Source organism: Ruditapes philippinarum, unplaced genomic scaffold (genome assembly GCF_026571515.1).
Source record: "Ruditapes philippinarum isolate M1 unplaced genomic scaffold, ASM2657151v2 ctg6090_1_1_1_1, whole genome shotgun sequence".
Classification (NCBI taxonomy): Eukaryota; Metazoa; Mollusca; class Bivalvia; order Venerida; family Veneridae; genus Ruditapes; species Ruditapes philippinarum.
Window position 1 is genome coordinate 16,476 of NW_026866274.1, and position 23,140 is coordinate 39,615.

General features: G+C 34.7%; 1 protein-coding gene across 3 annotated transcripts; it reads left to right on the top strand.

The window, feature by feature from the left end:
- Nucleotides 1-1,926: 1,926 nt before the first annotated feature.
- LOC132731975 (acyl-CoA Delta-6 desaturase-like) lies at nucleotides 1,927-22,834 on the top strand. Of its 3 annotated transcripts, none has more exons than XM_060718275.1 (13): nucleotides 1,927-2,283; nucleotides 3,179-3,402; nucleotides 6,692-6,832; nucleotides 7,057-7,203; nucleotides 7,860-7,961; nucleotides 9,055-9,114; nucleotides 11,348-11,413; nucleotides 11,670-11,730; nucleotides 17,881-17,957; nucleotides 19,594-19,691; nucleotides 20,165-20,341; nucleotides 20,853-20,978; nucleotides 21,737-22,834. In XM_060718275.1, the coding sequence occupies exons 2-13, from the start codon at nucleotides 3,208-3,210 to the stop codon at nucleotides 21,795-21,797; spliced, it is 1,311 nt and encodes a 436-aa protein (XP_060574258.1). In that variant the 5' UTR covers nucleotides 1,927-2,283; nucleotides 3,179-3,207; the 3' UTR covers nucleotides 21,798-22,834. The 3 variants fall into 3 exon arrangements, with proteins under 3 accessions (XP_060574258.1, XP_060574259.1, XP_060574260.1); XM_060718276.1 differs by lacking the exon at nucleotides 1,927-2,283 and adding an exon at nucleotides 2,402-2,531; XM_060718277.1 differs by lacking the exon at nucleotides 1,927-2,283 and adding an exon at nucleotides 2,449-2,469.
- Nucleotides 22,835-23,140: the final 306 nt, after the last annotated feature.

Sequence of the window (23,140 nt, forward strand, 5' to 3'; positions counted from 1 at the left end):
GCCTCCTCAACGACGTGCACGTACCGAGAGGAAGAGAGAAGAAACCATCTTGCTCAATGGTCTTCTGTAGATATACCATCCATAGGATTCATCTGGCTATACATACACACATAACGATGCTGAACCACAAATCACTGCGCAAATTTATCAAAAAGCTTAATTCATATACTCACAATAATAACTCTATTATTTATGTGTCATGATCGTTTGATCAAAAGTCACCATTTCAAACATGAAAATCGCACGTGATTTGCTTTGGCTTATTTCATTACTTATATATAATAATGCAATGAGGTACATGCATATAAAAGCCTAACCAAATGTATAAATCACTGTTCAAACGATTGCGACAATAGTTATAAACATAGTAGCTGGTCCATAACATGATTTTAATGGTTTATTCTGCATCAGAAATGTTGTTCATACATGTATTTTTATTTCTAAAAAACTTTATTTTTCCGGGTTCTGTATCAGTTTTCGGAGGTAGTATGGCTGAATTTTTTATCGTATTTTTCTGTTTTACCCTTTTGTGATTTAAATGGATAACAAAAAACTGCTTTGTTTACGATTTGTTAATTTTTATGTCATATTAATTAACATTCAGCGCTGCGTTATTCATGCACGTGATAAGCATCTAACAGGCTCTAATTTCTTTTATCCTTCAGAAAAGACATCTTATTCATTTCTGGAGAATATATTGTATAAGTTGATACTTAAGTAGGTACAAGAATAAGAACATCAACCGGGCCTTGGCTATAAAAATTTGCGTGGGAGAAAGCCTAATTTACTGATGTAAAGTTAAATGTTGCCGATTAAATAATGGTACATGTATCAAATAATTTGATAAGTGGAAAGATGTCATTGGGCAAAATAGAATTCCAACTACTTAGTAAATATTTAGGTTGCTAGGATTCCAGGTTCAGATACATGTATAACTGAAAATTACACCCATTTTATCTACAGCTGATTTAATTGCATTTGTAGTAGCAGTTACAGCATTTCAAGGCTCGTTTTGTTCAAGAAATGATGTATTTCACTTCTAAAAAGTTTTTGATTTCTAATTTTGGTGCCCTGTTAATATATCTAAGTAGTCACTCGCTTGTCAATTACATGAACTGTCGTTTGTTTCTTTTCTTCTTCTTCTTTTTTTTTGGCAAATAGTACTGTTATAGTGATATAGTATTTTGTATGGATGTAAGATACTATTTGTTTACATTTTACAACTTTTATAACAAATAATTTTCACATTCAGCGCCTTTTTCTTCAGGTGAAAAGCATCCAATATAATCTAAAACCTTTTTTGATCGAACTTTACAGCTCATGGGCATATTGTTACTTTCATTAAATTGGAAGGGTACTTCATTTACATGAAATACGATTATCAGAATGACTTTATTTAATGTAAAAGTTGAACTCTGTAAAACTGCCATACATTTTCTGTTAAGTGCTGTAATTGTCTAGATTTATATATAACATTATTTAATTAACTACTTGTAATAAACAAGCAACCTAATCTAGAGATACTGTTAAAATATCTGAAAATTAAGAAAAGTCCGTTATAAAACTTGCTAAATTTTTTAAGTAAACAAGATCGTTTTATAACCACTATTTTGCTGACGGGCTAAATCTTACGTTCATGTCAGTACACGAGTACTAAATGACCAAAGGTCATTTAACGGGCTAGCGTGCGAAACACGTGAACCCTTACTGATCAATGCGAAACGCACGTAGCTAGCTTATAAACAAAGGCCTGTAGGTGAGCCGAGGCCAGAAACATTTTTGTCACGTCTTATCGTTAACTACATGTGTTTTTAAAATAAACTATTAATTGAAGAAACATGTAGATCAAGGCCAATCAATTAATGATGCGATAAGCGTGTGAATTTTTCTTAATCCTGATTGAAAGAGGAGGAACGGTATCATTTTTAAAAACAAAAAAGAAAAAAAGAAAAATCAGACTAGACCGAAAGTTTATATTTGCACAACCACTTCACTTCAAACAGTGTAATAATATGCGGTATTTCACCAAATATTTGACCCGGATAAGTTCGCGTTATAACTTGAAATGTAGAGGCAGTGAATCATGAAAAACCACGGGTCGATATAATGCAGTGTCGTACGACAAAAAGTAGAACTTTAACTTCACCTGTATAATTTGATTGGATTTTTACCTATACTATATACACATTTGTGTTGAATATTAATTTAGAAAGTGGATATAAATATAGTTATATTGCTGCAGTCATATAAATATATATATTTGTTGGATGCAGTCTTAAAAAGGTAGGTTTAAAGTTTATTTATTGAATAAGTTGTTTAGTTTCGTTTCCAAGTTACCGGCACCAACACGTGGTTTAAGTATTGCGAAACATTAGAGATTCAAGTTACTCTGTGCCGGTAAAATGTCAGTTAAATATACAAATATACTTAAAATACTTTACAACGCCCAGAGGTTGTTAATATGTTAAGGTAGATACATAAAATATATGTTAGCGGTTCCCATTACTTGTACTGATCAGCTGATGTGTGAGGTTTGAGCACAGTTTGATATTTTGACAGACCCAATTCACGTAAGGTTAATAAAACTATACATTTGTAGTTTTAAAACCATTATTTTGCATGCTGGAGTCATTACCATAATTGTTTATTTGCTGTAGAGATGTCAGTATGTTGATTAATGATTACATAAGATGTTTTTTTTTATTGTTTGGGAACTTGAGAAGTTTTAGGTTTCGGGGATGATGTATTATATAATTAGAAAAAACATTTATCATGTACGACTTCCCGTGTTTTTAACTGTTAAAGTGGTGTTGTTTTATTTACTAAAAATACTTGCTGTCCAGGATTCCTATTTCGACCATGTATAACTTCTGATCAAGGGTTATTATTTTATATTAATTTGACCATTATCGGCATGGCAAATGAGTCGTACGCCTGTGGTAGCGAATCTATATCTGCTGCCGTATTTCTAGTGCCAGATTTTGAACTTTATCATATTGTCCGATATTGGTAACATAAAAAACGCGCACTATCTCTGTCACAATATTTGTTACCTTTGATTTATATAAGTAACATGTTACTCTGATATATTATTGACCTCCTATTAATTGATTAGGCATTAGTACCTAATTAATGTAACTTAATCAAACTTTAACGCTAAAGTTCTGTGTTCGAATAGATATTGAAAAGTTTAATACAACTTGAGGAATGGGTCGTGGGGGAGAGAAGCGCGAGAAGTTAGGGGCGGGACAGGTCATCCCTTGGAGTGAGATTCAGAAACATTCGTCACGTGATGATCGGTGGATTGTCATAAGTGGACAAGTTTATGACGTCACAGAATGGTCTAAAAAGCACCCTGGCGGTCAAAGGCTTATCGGACACTACGCAGGACAAGATGCAACAGTAAGTTTTTTAATATTGTGCTAGTTTTATATCTGACAGTTAATATATTAATCATTCTTGAAGCACACTTTTTCAATGATTCTCACCAATAGCTACATGGTCTGCTATGAAGAAATGTACTGGTTACATAGACGACTAGAATGGGTATTGGTTTAAACAGGATAGTCTGTTGAAATACTCTTGCTATATTTTGCATTTTAATGATTGAACTAATCACAGCTGTTACACGTGTATTTATGATACAGAGAAATCATGTAAGCAATACAAACATATACTGTAGCAGATTCATTATTCTTCTTGCATAATATGGAAGCTGATTTTCGCCATGTGTCGTAATTGTGCTTTATTTTGCCACAAAATCTGGAATTGCGGAAAGGCGACAAACGAAAGGCAACTACACCAAGTGTGTCTGTCGTGTTTTGCATTAAATCTGTCGTGCCTGCTTTATCGCGGAAAAAATGCGCAGATTTGCAAACACAAAGATACGACGAAGTGTATTTTTCACATTTTCTCATTTTCCCTTTGGTGCATTATTGCAATTTAGCTTTGTTTGTATTGTCGCGTTCTGCTTGTACAAGGATAACAACGGAGAGGGCTTACAAAATGTGATATTAAGTAAATGTAAATGAAATTTTAATACATGTACTGGTTATTAAAATCTTTTGTACTTTCATTGTTTCACTTGTTAATCAACTTACTCTTATCCAGTATGATATAAATCTGCAATGTGTAATCGGAACGCAAAGATGCGGAAAAGCAACAATGCGAAATACTAATGAAAATGCAATAATAAAAAAGTAATAACAAAAAAAAAAAAAAAAATAAAATAAAAAACAAATATAAGACGGCAAAACTACATAATGGCGTGTATCAGCCACCATAGGGATATTATTTTATGCTGTCTGCAGCAGTTTTACACATTATTACTACACATGTAGTAATGGGATACGCCTTTTGATGAAAACTGTTCAGCATAAAAATGACATGTTAGTGATAAATTTCCGGGTTTAACAGTCGCTGTGTTTTTAAATATGATAACAAATCGTGATAGCTCATTAAATACTACAACAAGAAGTTTCTTATCATCTAAAGTACGCCCTTCCTACTTCAAGTTACATATTCAATACATTTTAACTGTTATCAGTTACGCGCAAAGTTTGCAAATGTCAAATAATATATGACCTTGAACTATTTTCTGAACCGTAAAGAAATATCGTCTAAAATTATAAATGTTAAGTACTATGTTTAATTGTCAATTTTACAACATCCGAGGTGGAATTTAACTGTTATAGCACACCTTAATTAATAGTTTGTACACATGTGGAATAGTTTGCACACAACTTACATGAGTACACGTAATTTATCAGACACGTATCGAAGCGAAGAAAGAAAAAAACGCCATTTAGATCTTCCTTTGAGATATGGGTGTTAATGATATTCGCAATACTAACATATTAAGTCTAGGACTTGTATAGCAGGATTAAAATCAAACTATCTGAGAAAGACGTGTTACAGTATTGCATTGATTTTTCATCGATTTGTTTTGGTATTGTTATCTCGTATAAAATGTCAATAGGAATATCTGTGTTAAAAGCTTCTTTAAATACAAATGAATGCATCGTAACTTATAAACTAAATACTTAAGTGCTATTATCTCTAATATATAAAGAAAGGTCTATTTAAACATACACATTTCAAAAAAAAAATCCATACAAATCACTTGTTTTAAGTACTTTAAAAAAAAAGCGTTATGGCAAAAAAAAGCAGGTGTAAAGAAAAACGTTCTGATCTGCAAAAAATAGAACATTTATATTTGTGTTACCTAACCATGAAATGAAATTTTTGTTGTGTTATCTAACCATGAAATGCAAAGTTCCCATAGCAAATACAATGCAAATGGCTTATCGTTTTCGTAACAATTTATGACCTTTACAAGATTGCGCGACATTGACAGTTATACAATACAAGTGTAACCTACTTCAATATAAAGTTTGAATAAGCATTAAATTGATTTATTATTTAAATTGTATAATAGAAAATAAATACACGTATGGTCACGTCTTCATTATGATCTAGTAGACGGAGTACAACAATGTCAGTCTGATACAAGATTATTGTGTTAACTTAAAGAAGTATAATTAGATAGATTATTTCGAAATCATATTGTCAATATTGTTCTTTCCTTGTAATGTACACATTAACGAAATGACACTAGTGTCTGAAATAAATCGATTTATTGCTCTATTAATGGTAGAAATCTTAACGGAAACCAAACACTTGTACCATACTAAACAATCACTGGCCGTCACAAAGAGTTTTGAAAAAGTTGTATGTAATCAATCGTAAGGAATGAATTAGAGAAAATTGTTTTTATTGTTCAGTGAAGGACAAACCAGTTACATATTTTAACGATATATCCATACAGACGAAAAAACACACTGCTTTTATATTAGTATACACTTTTTGTTTAACAATATTTGACTGGTGACAGGGTTATTGGTAGGTCTGTAGATAGGGCTGTAGACGTTCCGGGGTTAGAACTTGCAGCGTGATCAATGGCAAGTTAGCTAAATGCAAGCATTGTCATAAAGACAATTATCATTTTATTCAAATGTGTTGTTTTAATGAAATATTTATTAAAAGTTATAAGGTGGTCGTTGCAGTATCTATCAATCTATCTAACTATTGTTTCAACACATGCTGGCTTGAAATTACATTAACTCATTATTAGTTGTCATGTCAAACATCTCCTTGTAACGCCAGATTTTTCATAGTAACATCTCAACACCTCATATGAGCCGCGTCACGACAAAACCAATATAGTGGGTTTGCGACCAGCATGGATCCAGACCAGCCTGCGCATCCGCGCAGTCTGATCAGGACCCATGCTGTTCGCTATTAGTTTCTCTACTTGTAATAAGGTTGGTAAGCGAACAGCATGGATCCTGATCAGACTGCGCGAATGCGCAGGCTGGTCTGGATCCATGCTGGTCGCAAACCCATTTTGTCGTGACGCGGCTCATATCCATTAACTTAAATCACACTATCATGTCGTCACGTGCATTGTCCGTCGCCGAGGCGTACAAAACATTGTAATATAGTAGCTTTTGCGAATCAAATAGACATAAGGCAATAAATTCATCACAATCATGTTCGTTAAAATGTATTATTAACAATTAAGTATCAAAATATAACCAAACTATCCACAATGAGTATAAGATACGGAAAGTAGCGAAGTTAACGAATTTAAACGAAATGTTGATAAATAAATTATTCTTTTACATTTCAGGAAGCGTTCGGTGCATTCCATAACAACTTGGAACACGTGAAAAAATTCCTTAAACCAATTCACGTAGGCCCTGTAGAAAGTTACGTTGACCATGAAATGAATAAAGATTTCAGAAAATTAAAAGAAACGGCTATAAAAATGGTAGGTTTTAATTTAACAAACTCATAATGATAGGAAACACGTAAAATTACTCACAACTACAATTTTTCTATTGAGAGTTAAAATAACTTGTTTTCCGTTAAAATTTGGCATTAAGTGAACACGAGACTCCGAATGTCAAAATCACCTTTACAATTATAGATTTTTATACCATGTTAAAACTAATTTTCCCCTTATTTGTAAGCATTGTTTTCATTTTCTTCCAGAAATTATTCGAGCCCAGCTACCTGTTTTTCTCGGTAACTTTAGCTCATATTCTAATACTTCAAGTTCTGGCATACATGGTATTTTTATGGTATGGTGTACATTTATGGACAGTTGTAGCTTCCCTAATTATGTATGCAACTGCACAGGTAAGAAATATTTCGTCATTTTTGTAACATTTTCATATTCTATATATTCCTGTCCATCCTGAATTCAGTTTGACAAAGAGGTATTTATTTATAGCAGACGTTACAATAAACTTGGATATATAAATGTAATGTCCAAAATCGTTATTCCAATGTAACATATTGTAACATGTTTTACATTGACGTTTTCATACAGTATTTTGTACAGCTACAAGTCTTTCTCTATATACGAGATAGGCATATTTTTAAAGGAAACTAATGTATCAAGTCTCGGTTCTCTCTTCCCAAATCAAAAGTATAATCATTCTAGTTGTTTAGATACAATAAAGCAGAAAGAAATAAGATGACATTTATAGTTGTTGTTATTTTTTTTAGATAAGCAAACTGTATCATCTGGGTTGCTATATAGGTGTATTCTTTGCTTTAAGTGATTAGTTGTTATGTTAACAGATAGTCAATAAATCTCGTCCGAATTTACTTGTACGGCTATTTAAATATTTACCGATTAATATAAGCGATATCCATGCGATATCCATTCGTTATTTTTAATTCTCTTAGTTATATAATAAAAGAAATCTAGCTTCATGTAGTAATTGAAGAGCGTTTTCATGTAATTTGATGCGACATTATTAAATGATTGCTTATTATTTTTATTACAGACACAAGCGGGTTGGTTACATCATGATTTTGGACACTTGTCTGTGTTCAAGACTTCCAAGGCCAACCATTACTTTCATCATTTCATTTTGACATTCTTTAAGGTAATATTTCAAACATATCACTTAATGTTACCTGTACAGGTTTGTTTCTTTGGGGTTTTGCATGAGGGATGTTTTTGGGACAAATTGACACTGTTAGGGCGATTAAGTGAATTAAGGGTATGACCACATATAAACATTAGTATATTGTTTCAAGTATGGGGCACTTTGGAAGTAGCACCAATATTCATAAGATAGCTAAATTCAAGATTTAATAATGTACATGTTACATCATTACCATTTCGTGAACGTGCACATTTAAATGTCGACACACGAACGTGCTCACTGAAATGCAGCAGTTTTTGAACTTTTAAATTCAACATTTAAAGGCGTTCGAAATACACAGGACACCCTTGATATTGATAAGGCAGACCTGTACACTCCTAAAAAGTGAATAATTTATAGATAGATATTTTTGTTTATCTTTTGATGTGTCGCCTGCTACAGAGTTGCGGTCACATATAGGGATCACTTCTCGATCGTCTGTTTGTCTGTCCGTCCGAGCTAACATTTCTATACTTAAATGTAGCTACGAGAACAATAGGAAACTGTACTTCTTCGTTGATGTTATTTATTCCGTAAGGCTTATATGTGGCTATTTTCCTTTATGTGGCTAAAATGAACAATAGATAGGTCAGTGGAGTAGCAACATAAGTAATGTTTCGTTTCTAACGTCAGTCTGTCACAAAACTTGTCCGGATTACTCCTCAAAAAACTTCAGGTGCAAACTTCAGACAAACCTTACAGGAATGATCAGTACTAAGTTTAGTTGTGCATTATATAAATGATTTTAGCTAAGTTATGACCTTTGAATGAAAAAAAAAAGGTTTTGGGCTGTTTATGTTAATGCCAGTCTTGCTACACAGTAGCTGCAACATGCAACAAAGTAGCCACGACTTATATGGAATAAATTGGCCATTCACTCCTCATTACAATTGCTTAATTGACTATCATCAGGCGACACATGTGAACACCGATTGCCCTTGTTTACTTATTGAATGCTGTCTTTTACCAACACCGAGTTAATATTGATAACGTTTACTTGTTTAGAAATGAAAAAGTTTTTACTAATTGGTAACATTTTTGTTGTTTTCAGGGTTGTTCGTCTAGTTGGTGGAATAACTTACACTATCAACATCACGCTAAGCCTAATGTGGTCAGTATTTTATTCGTGCACTACCCTTGTTACATGTTAAACAACACGTGCTTACAAACAAAACAACATTTCTTTAATATATTACATAACAATTACATAAACATTTGTTCATTTCTATTTTCAAAAATCCTTCTTTTGTTCATATTTTTTTCCTCTCATTGACATCAACATGATTTCTCATATTATTCAAACTAAGCACATATACCCATATTTGTATTGATAAAAGTATACTGCTCAAATTAATGTTTATCTCTCCTAGGCTAGGTACTGTCACTCAAATATAAAGTTATTCTAGCCATGTCTTCCTCCAATTAATGTTACAGAGTTTTGATAACTATATGTATTTAAGACCGAAATAGCCAACAAAAAGTTCTTTAGAGATTGAAAGGAAACTTATTGTTATAATTGTGGTTGCCAAATAGATAAATTATCAATACCATTTTAATCAGGATATATTGAATGAAATATGCAAAAATTGTTAACTTATTCAGCTACATTAAGCCTTGCTGACATACTAGTATTCTTATTTGATTCTTATTTGTCACCATATAAAGTAGCCGTATTCTAATGTAGAATTTGCAAGCGTATAATTTAAAATACCAGCCGGTTAAAAATTTTTAATTACTTTTCATTTGATAAAATAAATAAATTACCAGAAGAAGACATGGCACACAAACAGAATAACCCCATCTTTTGTGTAACAGTTTCTACCCCATACTTAGTGGCTTTAATTTAGATAAGACCGAGATGTACTTAAAGGTTAAGAATGTCCAATGTCATAAACGCCCTTCTTCAATAATATTTTATTTACTTGTGTGTGTATATACAGACCGTTGAATAGTTTTCCAATATCGATGGGTACCAATATATACAGGAAATTCATGCCCCATTCCTCTATGATGCCCCATTCCTCTATGATGCCCCATTCCTCTATGATGCCCCATTCCTCTATGTAGATGTATCACATGATCGGTTATTCATGGATAGTTAAACTTCTATAAGAAGGTGGTGATATTTAAGCAATTTAATGATTTAATTGAGAAAGGTGTTTCATTTAATTGGATTTAAATGGTTGACAGTCGTGAATTATTAATATGTTAAACATCGCTGCAGCATGTAGACTGATTGTTTGACTACAAAGTTTGAATTTGTTTTCCTGAACAAAGTTTTCATAAATAATTAGTTATTTGCATTATGAAGTTTAGATCGTGCTTGATTATTTTATGTCCCTTGTGCATTGTGCTAACAGTTTATTCTGTTTTGCAACCATAATTACGTGTACATATAAACACAAACGATTTATTCATCACTAGTTTTGGTAGATAAAATCTCAAGTTATTTCCTGAGTAGACATTATCAGAATCAACTAAATCAATAATCAATGGCAGTTCTTTTTTAATAATTAAAGTTTTCACATACAGAGCGGCACTCTTATAACTTCCGGCAAAGTTTTCCCAAAGAACTTTAATTTTCAGGAGCAACACCTGTCTGCAGCTCCTGATATTTTTTTTGCCACAGGATATTGTTTTTCAGAGTTTCAAGTGTATGAAGCTTTTAATACAAATTGACGGCCTATAGCCATTGTTTGAAAATTTAAACATCTTCGGCGATAGATCAAACCAACACAAATCTTTTCCAAAATTAGGAATATGTAAAGGGAAGTAATCACGATAAGATTAATACAGTATGTATTAAGTTGCTGACAGGCTATTCGTAAAAATACAATACGAATGAGAAAAATATGACCTGAAGCACTAATTGAGGGTTATATTTATGTCAGGAAGGCTATATTTTCCCGTATATCCCGTCAGTACTTGTTTAACGCAAATTGTTAATGACGACAATAAGAAAACTGTTTTCAAAAAAAGCGCGGGAAGAGACACATGCTCTCAAAGACTATACTAACGCTGCGCAATACAAAGTAATTAATTAAAGTATGAAGTCATCATTTGCGGTAAATTTTTAAAAAAAATGAGGTAATGACACTTGTAGAAATGTGCCATAATAAACAAAACGCAATAAAAATAATTGCACACACGAAGTTGACCGTCTTTGATATGGAAATACATTGTTATTTGTGCGTGATTCGGTTCTTTACACAGTATACTAAATATTTAAACCAATCTGAATTTGAGAAATTTATTTGCAAATTATAATTAACTACATATTCATAACTTATTATTATATATAAATCTTCTAATAAACGAAACATTTCTCTGTTTTATATTTGTAGATGGATAAAGATCCGGACGTTCGTTTAGATAAACTTTTTGTTGTTGGGGATGTTATGCCCGTCCAGGTAAAATGCTTTTATTTTTCATTATTAATTTTGAATTTTACATAGTTTTCATTTAAATTCGAACACAAAAAGTGATTTTCACTCATTAATTGGGCATTTATTACTGACAGAGACATCGTATCTTTAGTATATTTAGTCCAAGCATTTGAAAATATTATAAATTGGAATGTATGAGTGGGAGAGCAATTAATGAGATGAAAGGACTTTATCGTTTAACTAGTATTTTTGACATCTTTATGGCAAATGAATTTTTTAGGTTGCGAAGGAAGGAAAAGCAAGTATGCCATTCAATCTACAGCACAAGTACTTCTTTGCTAGTAAGTTTATATTAATATATATATTTTCCATATACCTATCAGCTAATCCAGAAAGCAGTGAACTGGCATTAGCTCCGATTACTCCTGGTAAATTAGAGGCTAGAAAATTGCTTAAATGTTTCCAGTGATCAGATTTTGCATTAAAAGTTATAAATCTATATCTAAGGAAATATCTTACGACACGGGCTGTTATGTAAAATTCACCAGATGTAGTATTTTCATGGCGTAATGAATTATTAAACTAAATTAGTTACATAAGGAATTGTAGTAGAATTTATAAGTTGTTCCCAAAATCGTATGGTGGATTCCCGAGAAATGTCTCTGTAACATAATAAAAGTGAAAAGTGCTTCGTTCATACTGGTATTTTAGAAGTATTCTTTTTCAATGTTTGTACACTACATGCAGCAGAGATAAAGTTTAATGCACAGTTTAAGTTTGATTGATGTACATTACTTAGCATAAACTTTGTTCTATACTATTTATCACACCAATAACAAGCCAACTGCAATGCGTAATATAGTTTACATGTTAAATGGTTTATTATACTTACTTACTTACTTACTGGCGTTCGCAATTACACGACTACACCAGTATTTACGATGAAGGATGTGGTCTGTCTCAGGTCCTCAACATCACCATAAAGCTTCTGTTGGAGGGTTGTTTCCTGAGGCCACGTCGCAGCTCGCTCCTGGTCGTGTCGCTTACATCTTTGGAGGACATGCTCTGCAGTTTGGTCTTCTTCTCCGCACGGACACATTGGAGATTGAACGAGTCGGTACTTTTTGTTCATGTGTGCGTTAAGTCTGTTATGTCCTGAGCGTAGTCTCACCATCATCACTTGTTCTGGCCGGTTCAAGGAGTGATATGCATCAAGCTCTTGTCTTGGCTTTGTTAGTGCTTTGATGATGGTGACTTTCTCCTTGTATGAGACTTGGACATCTGGTTGCTCTGACTGTGCTCCAAATTTAGCCAATTGGTCAGCTTCTTCGTTGCCAGTAATTCCACAGTGTGCTGGTATCCACTGTATGGTAACGTTGCAAATGGTGCTGAGTTCATTCATTGCTCTGGCTAGGTCTGGTGATTTGTTGTTGATCAGGGCTTCCAGGACTGATCGTGCGTCGGTGAGAAAGACCACTGAAGAGACAGCTTCTGACGAGTCTATGATCATGGAGACTGCCTTCATGAGTGCTTCAGTCTCTGCTCTGAAGTTGCTGCAGTGCTTCCCAGTGGCCATATGGTGTGTTTCTGGATATCCTGATGAGTGTATGATTGCTCTTGTGACTGACTCATCCGTGAAGACATGGGTCCACTTAGGGTAGTCTTCGTTGATCATGGCAAGCATAAGACTTTTTTTGATATTCTCACATTCTTGTTTACCACTTTCAAGCTGCGGGATGTCGAGTTTCACCTTAATACCAGACAAGTCATTTGTCAACGGGTCTAGTATGTCTCTTATGCTCAAGGGATTGGTAGGTATAGTTAGCTCTGGTGCAAATTTTCTGTCCAGTTTTTTGGCTTCATGGACAAAGCTGCTTCGCTTGAGCCTGTTCTTTGTATATCCTGCCAGTCTGCTTTTCATGGGACTATCAGGGATACACTTGAACTTCTCTGCCTGAAGGAGCATCTTGGCCTGTCTTCTTTCCTTTAGGGGCTGTATACCAATGACATTTTCCATGAAGGCAATAGGTGTAGATTTTGTGGCTCCTGTTATGATACATAGAGCTTGGTTTTGTACCTTGTCTAGGGTCTGCTGATTTGTCTTGGCTGTTGTTGCCCAAGTTGATGAGCTATACTCCATGGTGGGTCTCACTGTGCCTTGATATATTGTCTTGAGTATCTTTTCATTAGTTCCCCATGTTGTACCAGCTAGCTTACGCATGATAGCAAGTTTCCTCCATTACCTTCTACATGATTTATGTGAGTTCTCCATGTTTGCCTTTTGTCAAAAGTCACGCCAAGGTAAGTGGCTTCATCAACTTCAGCCAAAGGAGTACTTCCAATCAAGACTTTCCCAGCTCTTTGCTTTGAAGATAGGTCTATAGCTTGCAGCCTTCTTCGGGCCCTTCCCTTTCTTGAGAATGGGGATCATGACCGCCTCTCTCCATGTTTGCGGAAGTTGCCCTTGACTCCAACTGTTGTTATAAATCTGAAGGAGTTTGCTCATTGCTGTAGGCCCTAGATGGATAAGCATTTCGTTGGTGATACCATCTGGTCCTGGAGATTTCTTGGTCTTCAGCTTCCTGAGCGCTGTCTTGAGTTCGTGCTGTGTCAGGCGCTGGTTCATATGATGTGATGTTTCCCTGTCTGTTTTCCTTTCTCTTTGCTCTCTCCGAGCCCTTCGTTGTTGTTCTATGTTGACAGGGATGTCACTTGCATCCTTGTATTTGTGGGCAAAGACATTGGCTGCCGGTATACCAGTCAACATTTCACCCTCTTCCTCCAGGGTGACTGGGCCTCTCGCTTGGTCTTTGTCATCATTTAGCTGTTTCGTTAATCTCAACAGCTTACGGCCATCTCGCTCAAGGTTCACTGAGGCTGTTTTGTTCTTCCAGCTTTTCCTGTGCTTCTAGCTTGTATCTGAGGAATTTGGCCTTTGCTTGTTGCAGTTTGAGATTAGCCTCTTGTGATTGGTTGGATTCTGCTTCCTCCCTGGCTTGAGACAGTTTGTTTTGAAGTTCACCCAACTCGTCACTCCAGTATGGCTTGTAGTCCACCCTAGACCCTCTTGGGATAGCCTTATGTGCTGAGCTGAGGACACTTTTGTTGAAGTCTTTGACAACATTGTTAATGTTTCTTCCTTCAACTCTGATACCTTTACAGAGGTTATCACTCTCCGATGCGTATAAGGTCCAGTTGGCCTTCTTGTAATTCCATCTGGGAGAGCTTAAAGAACAAGAAATAGATTTGTCAAGAGTGAGCTGGATTGGTCGATGATCACTACCTCCTAGTTGTTCAGAAACTTTCCTTGTAGTGTGCCCGTGTAGGTCGTCAGTACAGAAGGCGAGGTCAGAAGTTGTTGTGGTGTGCCATCATAATAAGAGTAAAATGTTGGTTGATCATCAGGCTTGTTTATCAATATCAACTTCTTACCATCTTGCCAGGTTTTCACTTCATCTCCTCGATTGTCAATGTGGTCATATCCCCAGCTTTGTGTCTGTTGAAGTCACCTACAATGATGAAATTGGTATCATCTGTTGGTATGTTGTCAAGGGATAGATTTTTGTCCTGTGGGGAGTAGAAGTTCACAAGAGTCAGACTGAAATCGTTCTTTCTAAGGCTAAGTACCTGGAATTCGGAGTCATCTGTATGCGTTTTAGACTGGAAAGCATTGATGTTGTTCCGGACTAATGTCAAGATTCCTCCTTTCTTTCTTCCTACCCTGTCACTTCTGAAGCACTGGTATCCTCTGACCTTAAAGGATTTAGCAGGTTGCAGGTGTGTTTCCTGAATGCAGCAGACATTAATGTCTCTCTCATGAAGAAAGTGCTGCAGTTCAGTCTTCTTGTTATAGACCCCTTCTGCATTCCAATGCATTACTTTTAAGTTTTTAGCTCACCTGAGCATGCTCAGGGTTAGCTTTTAGGATCGATGATTGTCCGTCGTCCGTCCGTCGTCCGTCCGTTCACATTTTGTTGTTAACACTCTAACGGTCGCATTTTTGCCTTAATCATCATCAAACTTGGTCAGGATGCTTATCTAGTTGATAGCTCGGATGAGTTCGAACATGGGTCATCTCGGATGAAAAACTAGGTCACAAGAGCTAAAAATAGAAAAACCTTGTTAACACTCTAGCGGTCACATTTTGGCCTCAATCATCATCAAACTTGGTCAGGATGTTTGTCTAGGTGATAGCTCGGATGAGTTCGAACATGGGTCATCTCGGATGAAAAAGTAGGTCACAAGAGCTAAAAATAGAAAAACCTTGTTAACACTCTAGCGGTCACAATTTTGCCTCAATCATCATCAAACTTGGTCAGGATGTTTGTCTAGGTGATAGCTTGGATGAGTTCCAACATGGGTCATCTCGGATGAAAAAGTAGGTCACAGGAGCTAAAAATAGAAAAACCTTGTTAACACTCTAGCGGTCACATTTTGGCATCAATCATCAACAAACTTTGTCAGAAAGCTTGTCTAGGTGATAGCTCGGATGAGTTCGAACATGGGTCATCTCTGATGAAAAATTAGGTCACTGGAGCTAAAACTAGAAAAACCTTGTTAACACTCTAGCGGTCTCATTTTTGCATCAATCATCATCAAACTTGGTCAAGATGCTTGTCTAGGTGATAGCTTGGATGAGTTCGAACATAGGTCATCTCGGATGAAAAAGTAGGTCACCGGAGCTAAAAATAGAAAAAATTTGTTAACATCCGACCGGTCACATTTTTGCATCAATCATCATCAAACTTGGTCTGAATGCTTGTCCAGGTAATAGCTCAGTTGAGTTCGAACATGGGTCATCTCAGATGAAATAATATGTCACTGGAGCTAAAAATAGAAAAACATTGTTAACACTCTAGCGATTACATTTGAGCCTCAATCATCATCAAACTTACTCAGGCTTATTTATTTGATAGCTCGAATGAGTACGAACATGGGTCATCTCTGATGAAAAACTAGGTCACAAGAGCTAAAAATAGAAAAACTTTGTTAACACTCTAGCGGTCACATTTTTGCATCAATCATCATCAAACTCGGTCGGGATGTTTGTCTAGTTGATAGCTTGGATGAGTTCGAACATTGGTCATCTCGGATGAAAAACTAGGTCACAGGAGCTAAAAATAAAAAAACCTTGTTAACACTCTAGTGGCTACTGTTTTGATCCAAATATCTTGTAAATTGGTCTGAAAGTTTATTTTGATGATTTCTAAGTCAAGTTCGAACGTGGGTCATCTTGGATGAAAAACTAGGTCACACCGCCCAAATATTGAAAAACCTTGTTAACATTGTAGTGGTCATATTTTCGACTCAATTATCATTAAACTTGGTCAGGATGCTTGTCTAGGTAATTAAGTTCGAAATCGCATGTGAAACTAGGTCACCGGAGCTAAAAATAGAAAAATCTTGTTAACACTCTAGTTGCTACTGTTTTGATCCAAGTATCCTGGAAATTGGTCTGAAAGTTTGTTTTGATGATTTCTAGGTCAAGTTTGAATATGTGTCACCTGGGTAAAAAACTAGGTCACACTGCTCAAATATGGATAATCCTTGTTAATACTGTAGTGGTCACATTTTTGACTCACCTGTCATGAGACTTGGTCAGAATGCTTGTCTAGGTAATTGTTTGGATGAGTTTGATGGGTCAGGTGAGCGATCTAGGGCCATCATGGCCCTCTTGTTTGCTTTTGGTCTTTCATCCTCCGTGGCTTTCTGTAGCCTTTTTGTCTTCTCCTCTCGATATGTCTGGAGGAGGGACCCCCAGTAGCTTGGGGTGGACTCTGTCGAGGCTGGGAGCCCGGCACTGAATCTCTCTGGAGGGAGTCCAAAGATCCAGCACCACATCGTCTAACACTAGATGATCGTGTAATATTTACGTAGGTGCATGGCGCTGTGGTTTGTTAGAGAGTGCCAATGGCCCGGCACCGCTGATTTCAACTCTCTAGGGGTTCTGTAGGGGGTACCTCACCCTTCGCCTTCGCCGATCCAACGACGAACCACAAGTCAGTGGTGGTTCTACTTAACCCAGTAGTAGGAGGTCAGTTGATGGGCACCAGGGCATATCCACACGCCGATGGGCCATGTATGCCGCATCTCATGGGAGGCTGACCACCGCCCCTGCCAGGTTATCCCGCCCAGCGGTCGGTCGCACCCTCAGTAGGCTCTGTACGTAACAGGGAGCACGAACTGGAACGCGCAACTGAGGAAACATTAACACAGCAGGGGACCTATGCTGAGTCCAGGTGGACTTAGCGGCATAATCTGTGTCTAGCATGCCAGAGGCTTACCAAATTCGCCTATGAACCATTTGATGCGCATAACATGCCTTGCGTGAGCGGGTCATCCAGCCCATGACCTCACGGCTCCCCAATGGTTTATATTCAGTCATTTTCTTTTAATTGAAATATATGCTCGCCCATATGGTTTTATTCCGGTGGGTAACAAATCTTATTTCGGTGGGTAAACTAATAACATTTTATAATATATTTTTTCAGTTGGACCTCCGCTGCTCTTTCCAGTCTACTTTCAAATTATGTTATTTAGGTTTCAAATTACAAGAAGATTATGGAAGGTGAGTGTTCAAATACTTAAAATATTCAATTAAAACTATCATATGTTAAACACAATTACAAAAGCTTTTTTGTACAAAGACACTTTCACGTTATGTGAGTAGCATTTTATGTGATAAGGGTTTCGTGTCCTTGTGAATCATCTTCGTTTGATATGGGAATAAAAAACAACAACCCAAACAAACGGTAAGCAGTCAGGTGTACTTTTTTACTTTTATATAATATAGTGAAAAATCTGTTTATAGTTAAATTTTGTTAGAAGGAATCCACTCAAAATTGTTCATTCGCTTGTTTTCATTGGTTGGAATTTAATTTTGTTCCAATGAGAATTCTCCACTTATCAGACTAGCACTGTGTAAAAAGTTAAAACATAATTTTAACCACAAAAAGGTAAGTGTTTATTAAATCTACATTCATTTAATTAAATACGTCATTTCAGCTCTTATGTTCATACATAATGAAAATAAATTGGATTTGCAACCTTGACTGAAACATAAATCAGACTGTCTTTTTATATTCGTCGGAGTTTCAGGTAGCTATATAGAGGGTCATTTGAAAACCACATTTAATTATCTGTATTAGCTCACTCGCTTGTTTACAACTACCTGTGCGATCTATCAGTTATTCTTCCGTAAGGAAACAAATACATGTGTTTAATGAAACTGAATAAATAATGATGACTTGATTTTACACCGGAAACAACCGCATTTTACATTGCCACAATCTGATACAGATTTTTGTAATGGACTCAAGTCTGACTGTTTTTAAGTTTCTTATTCAGTATAAACTAAATTATTTAAGGAAACACTTTTTTCTAGAAATATTTCACTTAAAGTTCATAAACATGTTGTATGCATACTTGCATGCCTAGTTAATTATCTGCCTGAATTAATCTGTAGCTTTTCTCACTAAAAAATATTCATGTACCTTTGGGTTATCAACTTCGAAACAGGAATTTTGGATTAACCGATAAGAATGGCTTTTCTTTTGAAAAAGAACTGCCACTATTAGGCTTAATGTTCTGAGTTACTTAAGATATAAGACTGTACGATCTTCCGTCAGCCACCTTGATGAATGTTTTAAATGCTATAATATCGCCTATAGCCTGAGAGATGGTCGATAGTAACCTTAGATTAGATTGATTTAAACAAGTACTTGAATTTATCAGTGAAAAACGAGGCTATCTAACTTACTGTATGTCACCCGGTTTTTGAAATGTTTGGCTTAAGCCTCCTTCAAATTGTATGTATTTGCTCACTTAAGGACATGGGAAGTTATATATGCATAGACAATAAATGTACCGTCATCGCACTTGAATTCGCCTATCTTCCATCATATTTGTTCATCAAGTTTTGTTTTTCCAATTTTCTTGTACCGTTCTCTTCCCCCTTCCCCAATGATTCGTACGTTTAAACATTAATTATAGATCTTTTATCACTGTTAAATCATGACTGATTGTTAGCATATATATTAAGCACTGGATGTTTTAATTAAGTCTTAATTCGTCTACTGAAAACATGGTATATATATCTGTGAGGTTAATAACAATAGTCAGATCAGGATACCTTGATGCTTTAGTTAATGAAAATATTATATTTTCATAATCAAGTAAAATGTTGTTGTTTTTGTTTTTTACAGGAGTTGAGTATATGTTTAATGTATTACCTAATACATTTTTACCTGCATATACCGTTACTTGGCGTTGGAGGAGCAATAGCACATTACTTTACAATGAGGTGATTTTATCATTATCTCTCTTGCGCTACTACTTATTTTTAGAGTTAATATATTATCTCCCTTGTTGTATTCTACTCATTTATTGCTATGAGGTGATATATAAAATTTTACTTTCTGTATATCATTTCCGGTATATTTCTTTTTTATTATAACTCACCTTTACTGCTGTATTGTATATACTTATATAGTTATATATTTAAAGGTCACTTTACTCACACACACTGAATAACGTCCATTAAAGCCATTTTACAAAAAATAGTCAGTGTCTGCCATTTGACATTTACATGTATAAAATTTTATTCTGAACTTTTCAAATCATTTAAGTATTATGAAAAACTAACCAGTATATTGTGATATCACGTGATGTGACTCTGGATCTTTGCCTTTAAAAAGAAACTAGATTTATTATAATGCAGTTTGATAAATAACACTTGTATTTATATAAACTAAATGAATGAACATTATATTTTAGATGCATGGAGAGTCATTGGTTCACATGGGTGTCACAATCAAACCATATACCTATGACAATAAAGACGGATGAAGCGAGTCCATGGCTCCAGTTACAACTCAATGCAACATGTGACATTGAAAAATCTTTCTTCAATGATTGGTTTACAGGGCATCTAAACTTCCAAATAGAACATCAGTAAGTGACATGTCATTTAACAAGATCATTGAAAGAATTAATTTTATTTGTGATTATATGGTTAGAACTACACAGTAACTTTACTTAGACATCAGCGACGAGACAACATCGTGACGATGACTTGATGTAGACAGGACTGATTTTATAGAACTGTTACAGCATGGTGACGATGACTTTATGTTCTTTATGATGTTACAGAACTATGACTGTGATTAAACATAGACATGTCTGATGTAACGACACCGTCACAATGACTTTATGTAAACATCACTGATGTTACAACACCATGACAGTGACTTGACTTAGGCATGACTGAGGTTTCAGCACCGTGACAGTGAGGTGACAGTGACTTGAAGTAACATCATTGATGTAGTGTTCTGTCTATTTATCAGCTTACCATGTAATTATTATTATTAGAAGAAAAGATCGTTAAATGATTATTCACAAAGTTATCAGAATTATTTAATTATCGTTGGTTATTGTTAATCATTTAACAATGTTGTGTTTTCAGCCTATTCCCAACAATGCCTCGGCATAACTTATATAAGATAGCACCACTGGTGAAATCCCTATGTGAGAAACATGACGTACCGTATATAGTAAAGCCACTGTGGCAATCATTTGCTGACATAGTCAAGTAAGTGCACGTGATGCGCGTATTTACTCGTTCTTTCTTTCTTTCTTTCTTTCTTTCATTCTCATAAAGACATATCATTACTTACTTTTTACATTGTATCCATTTAAAAGGCTTCTTTAGAAATACATTAATTTTTAAACAATCGGCAATATTAATGCAAATGTGATAGATGAACGGAAATACTTCCTACATAATTCACACGAGGGTTTTTTTTTTATGGAAAAACAGCTTTTTCCTACTAAATTTAAATGACAGGGATTTTTTTTGCTTATTTTATAGCAGTTATTGGGTCATATTCCCAAATAAAAATAGTATATTATTTTCCCAATTCACAGGAAAAGAATCCCGATTGAAAGTTGCAAAATGAAAATATTAAATAAAGAATTCTAAAATCTTTGAAAATAAGGGCTTCTTCACTGTAATAAGTGTTAAAATGTTTGAAGATGCTATCATAGACAGTGACTGTTTGCATTCATTTAATCACTGCAAAATTTCAGTCATGCATTTTTTCCCACTTTTTAACAAACATCGTTGAACTTTCCAATTCCATGGGTATGGGTCATGTTCCCAAAATCCTGGAAAAAATCCCTGAATGATAATTATGTACAATTATGACTTATAGTTAGGGCATTTATTTTTGGGTGTTTCTTTATTTTTTAAATAACAAATTTTTTATTATGAAATACTAGTATAAAATTATATAGATATCAATTTTATTCTGTAAAAATACAATTTCATTCCATCTTGTTTGTTTTCAGGTCGCTAAGATCATCTGGGGAGCTTTGGCAAGAAACTTATAATGAATTCCACTGTAAATAATGGCTGTACTAGTATAGTGTATATACAATTGTATGTTTGTGTAGGGTTTTATAATTTCAAACATTTTCATTAAATGGTGATTGACTTTCTTCTTGTGTGTTACTTGTTCTCATATATATATAAATATACAAAATATACATCGTAATTCAGTTTATGGAATCACAAAGTTACTATTTGTATGACTTAACTATCTTAAATATTTTAATTTAGTGTAAAAGTAATAAACATGTAACAGGATGATCTGAAACTATGTCTGTCTCCTAAATCTAATTGCATGCCATGTCATAGTGTGCTTGCTGGGTTGTTATTATAGGAAAGGTAATCTCTTGGTAATATAGCTGACATTTTAACATTTAGAGTATATGGCTTTCAGTTTAATGTGTGAGACACTTTACGTGGGTGAGTTTTTTTAGTCTAGTCCACTCCAGTATGTCCGTGATGGAACTAATGTTAGGGGAAAAACTAAAGGGTCCTCCGCCAATTGATAGATCCCTACTCTGACCTTTCATTTGAATAACAATTGATATAACTACAAACATTGACATGAGGTCTTTTGTTAAGAAATATGTTGTGGTGAAATTCTTATTATGTCCACTTATCTGATAATTAGTATTAGGTCAGGGATCTATGCATAATACTTCAAAGGTGCCACGTGACCTATCTTTAGTGACGAACTATGAAACGTAAGGGGTTGGGGGATAGAAACAACCAGTTTGTCTGTTTGATTTGTGTTGGAGATAAGGGGCACGGTTAATAGAGAGAAGTATAAAGGTTTAAGGTTTCTCAGCCTATTATTTTATCATTTTGTACCCAATTACTATATATATATTTACATGTAGATTTATATTTCATTGTTATGGCATCCTACTTTTATACTTGTTATTTTGATTCGCATCTGCCTTAGTAATACAATGCTTCACTGTAATGCTTATATCAACTGTTATTTCAAGTTTACAAATATTTATATAATGTATTTATAATGAGACTTTTGATAATTGATTTATTTTCCAATAAAACACGTGAACACGTGACATTTCCATTTGCGTCCAATTTTATGTAAATTGTGTTTGTCTTGCAACATGTTTTTCATGTTTTAATGGCATTTGTTGAGTTTACTTTGTTTTAAAGTGAATTGGTCGATAATTAGTATGCTATTATAGTGTGAGACATGATCCAATATAACGAATATTTATATTCATATATATTTATATATATATTTATATATAGCACTTCATAAAAAATAATGCTCTGGAACAATATATTCATCACTTACACTTTTATCAACATTTTTCTTCAAGCAATTGTTTTTAAGAATATCCAAATGGTTCATTTATATTGTTTTC